This window comes from Teleopsis dalmanni, unplaced genomic scaffold (assembly GCF_002237135.1).
Source record: "Teleopsis dalmanni isolate 2A unplaced genomic scaffold, ASM223713v2 unscaffolded_contig_1826, whole genome shotgun sequence".
Taxonomy (NCBI): domain Eukaryota; kingdom Metazoa; phylum Arthropoda; class Insecta; order Diptera; family Diopsidae; genus Teleopsis; species Teleopsis dalmanni.
In genome coordinates, this window is record NW_024033208.1 from 1 (window position 1) to 3,981 (window position 3,981).

At 27.9% G+C, this 3,981-nt stretch overlaps 1 protein-coding gene across 1 annotated transcript; it reads right to left on the reverse strand.

The window, feature by feature from the left end:
• Window positions 1-3,313: 3,313 nt before the first annotated feature.
• On the reverse strand, window positions 3,314-3,955 carry LOC119664370 (cytosolic non-specific dipeptidase-like). Its single transcript, XM_038073876.1, has one exon. The coding sequence runs from the start codon at window positions 3,953-3,955 to the stop codon at window positions 3,314-3,316; it is 642 nt and encodes a 213-aa protein (XP_037929804.1).
• Window positions 3,956-3,981: the final 26 nt, after the last annotated feature.

Below are 3,981 nucleotides of genomic sequence, written 5' to 3' on the forward strand. Positions count from 1 at the left end.
ATAAAAAAAGGAATAGCTATGTATGTATAATTAATTATTTTTTTAATGTTCATAGTTTCATATTTTATTCAACCCAATCTTTAACAATCATTGAATTTGCAGCTGTTTCATAAAAAAGAATAGCTAATAATTGTAAAAATTCAGCGTGATTTAATTTACCTTTTACAACATCATCAATAGGCGTTTCGTAATATTCTTCAATGATATTTGTGATTAAAGCTTTAAAATCATTCTTAGAAATAGATTTATCTTTTATTTCTTTCAATAAATAATTATCAGAAATTAAAAAATCTGGTCTAGTTCTAGCTATTGGTGATTTTCTAATTTCTAAAGCATTATGTACAGTTTGAGAAATTAAAACTCCACGATCTCCTTCTTCAAATTCCCATTCTTTTCTAACTTTTCTAGGGTTTGGTTCATAAAAAACATGATTATGAAAAGCATGAATGTGTTTTGCTATATCAGTATTTGTATGTAAATATAAAAATTGTAGAATAGAGCTAAATAAATGATTAGCATTCAGATTATTTGGATAATACACATATAGTAATGGATAATGGAATAGAGTAGAGTATAACGGAGAAAAACTATCTATAATATTTAAATTTAAAAGATTAATTCCTTCAAAATCTATTTTTTGATTGGTTTGATAATAATTTATTCCAGCTAAATAGATTTCTTGATAACTTAATTTAAACCCATTTAAATATTCACCTATTTTACTAAAAAAGTAAGTATTTAATTTTTGATTCGTAATTAATTTATAGTCTGAATTTTTAAATAAATCTAAAAATTCTTGATCTATATCTGTAATCAATTCTTGATTGATTATTTTCTCGAAATCAAAATCTTTTTTTCTTATTGTATTAACATACACTTCATTATAAGTGTAGATTATTTCTTTTATTGGTTGTGTATCTAATTCTTCAATAGAGTTGTAAATATTTGTTGGTGTAGCATATAAAGAAAATAAACGTTGAAATTCTTGATGAATTTTTTGTTCTTCAGTAAACATATTCATCAATTGATTTGTGTTAGCTGATATAATACTTTCTCCAAGGAAAAATATAATTCCAGCTTTTAAATTTTCATCAAAACCACATCTTTCTAAAGTTGCATCAAAATATTTTTTTAATGGGTTTTCTATTAATTGGTCTTTTCGTAGTCTTTATTCTAAATTATAAAAAGTAAAGTTGATTTTTTTGTAGAGAGGAGAAAAAAACGAGCTGTTTTTTCGTAATTAGCTGTTTTTTAAGAGAAATTAAAATTATTTTAAGATCATTCTTTATTTTTTGTTATAAAGAAGTTAATTTTATTGTTTGTTTTTGATTATCAAATTATTATTTTATAAATTAACTATTACATTTTAAAAATCTAAAATCAGAATTATGAAAAATTCACCGGTCAATAGACGATTTATTAATGAGCATGATCATGTTATTAATAAATTATTTTAGAAAAAATTAGTTTCAACCAAAGAAATTATAGAAGAGGAAATTTCTGATATAGATTATAGAAATCAGAAAATGTGGTTGATATTAAAAAATAATATGAAAGATTTTTTCTTTCAGGAATTTGGAGATGGGGAAATTGCATTTAGATTAGAATCTTTTAAAAATAGTTTTGATTATCATTTTCAATTAGTAAATGATGAAGTAGAAGAATATTTAAATTAAAGGAAAGGTTTTGTATTATTTTTTCATAAAATCTTCCTCTAACAAATCTTCTAATGGACTTTGTGTTATTGATTTTGGTAAACTTCTAAAAACAAAGTTTCTTACAGCTATTAAAAATTTATTTTCAATCTGGGCAACTTTTCCAGCTAAGCGAGAAGTATCAATAATGTAATGTGTGCGTTTTAATCGGCGTTGATTATAACCTTACAAAAGCAGATAAAATATCAGTATCTTTTTGGACTAATTTCATCAAACAAACGCATCATCTTCTCAGCCAACAAGTCCTTGTCCCATGTTAGGAGTTGTTGAGGCAGCATCCCAATCATAAAAACCGATTAATAATTAATTATGATAGGTTTATATCATATTGGGTGTTTTATTTTTTCTGGATTTGTTTTTTTGTTAAACACATTTCTTATTTGACCAGAAAATAATCTTATAAAATGGTTTCGTCGTATATCGTCAAGTTTGTAATTGTATACAGATGAATTTAAAGGTGTATTCCAAAGCATACCAATATATTTTATTATTATAAGCGGAGTTAATCCAAATTTACCATTTGCTCCCCATGTTTTCTATACTTTTTAGATTCATAGGATTTATTCTACAAAGAACGCCACCAATGTAACCCGCATAACGTGGAGTAAATTTTTTAATAATATTTGCTTATTACAGAATTTATTCCATCAGCTGCAATTAAAAAATCTCCTTCTGTTGATGAACCATCAGCAATGTAGAACTATTTTTCGTAACTCTGTTCGAAGAAAGTAACTTTTTTATTCGTTATTTATCTTTAGGATTAATTTTAGAAACCAAGAATTGATGATAAATCTGCACGATGAACAGCAAAATTTATTTTATAATTATTAATTAATCGTTCTGTATCTGCCTTTAAAATTGTTTTACCTTTCCAATCTTGTATTTCAAAATCTTTCAGCATATGCCCAAGAGGAACAACTTCTTTAGATAATCCAAGTATTTCAAAAGCTTTCATAGCATTTGATGCAAGACCAAACCCTGCTCCAATTCCGCGAACTTTTTGTGATGATTCAAATAATTCGAAATCATAATTCAAATCTTGTAAAACTTTAGCTAATGTTAATCCAGCTATTCCAGCACCAGCAATCAAAAATTTTTTAGGCATACATCCAAATAAAGTATAAATTTAATTCTTTAAAGTAAATTTTCTATTATCTCGAAGGGTTTTTATGAAATGATGAATTTACTTTTCTTATCATTTTGAGTGTATTTTCGGAATAGAATGTAGGAAAATTGTATCGATAAATTAGACAGTCAATTATCAATTTCTAGATGCTAAACTCTAATCGAATTTCACTCAACTTTTCGACAAGTCAGAATGGACAATTAGAATGTAATTTGATTGATGTTTTCCGTGTTTACATTTTAATGCGTTAGGGATAGAAGTGTAAATCCTTTTTCCTTAAAAAGATTGCGGTAAGCCCGCCCCGAGGGAACGCCCAAAAAATAAAAAAAGCGTGATATTTCACGCTTTTCTTGTACTATGTTGGCAAAGTTTATGCTTCTTCATTAAACAATATTTGTAGAAATAATGAATGTTTCAATTCCTTTGTAGAAATTGTAAATAACCATAGTTTTCGTTAGGGAGTGGATTAACATCAGAGTTTAATCCGAATCCCATTTAAAAGATTTCGTTCCGTAATTCTTCTTCGAAAAGTGCAAAACGATAGGAATGTTAGACCTCCGCCACGTTCTGCTAATGCTTCTTTTTCGAAAGTTTCTGCTAATGCTTTTTTTGCAGCTTGGAAACCTTTGTGATTTGTAGGTAAAATATAAGGTTTACCACCGTGATGTGGTTTTATTTTTACTTCTACAGAATCTGGAGCCAACGTTGGGAAATAATCTACAAATTGTTGTGTTACAACATCAGGATCTTGCCCAGGAACCAAACGCATAGATATTTTTGCGTAAGCATGAGAAGGAATTACAGTTTTTGCACCTTCGCCAGTGTAACCTCCCCAAATACCGTTTACGTCTAACGTAGGACGGATAGAAGCACGTTCTATTGTAGAGAAACCTTCTTCTCCTTGTATATTAGCAATTCCGATAGATTTTTTGTAGTCACCTAAATCGAAAGGAATTTTGGCTAAATCAGCTTTTTCGTCCTCGTTCAATTCTAAGATTGTATCATAAAATCCAGGAATAGTAATATGACCTTTTTCGTTGATTAATTTTCCAATCATTGTTGCAAGAACATTAATTGGGTTTGGAACAGCACCTCCGTAAACACCAGAGTGCATATCTCTATTCGCACCTTTTACTTCAA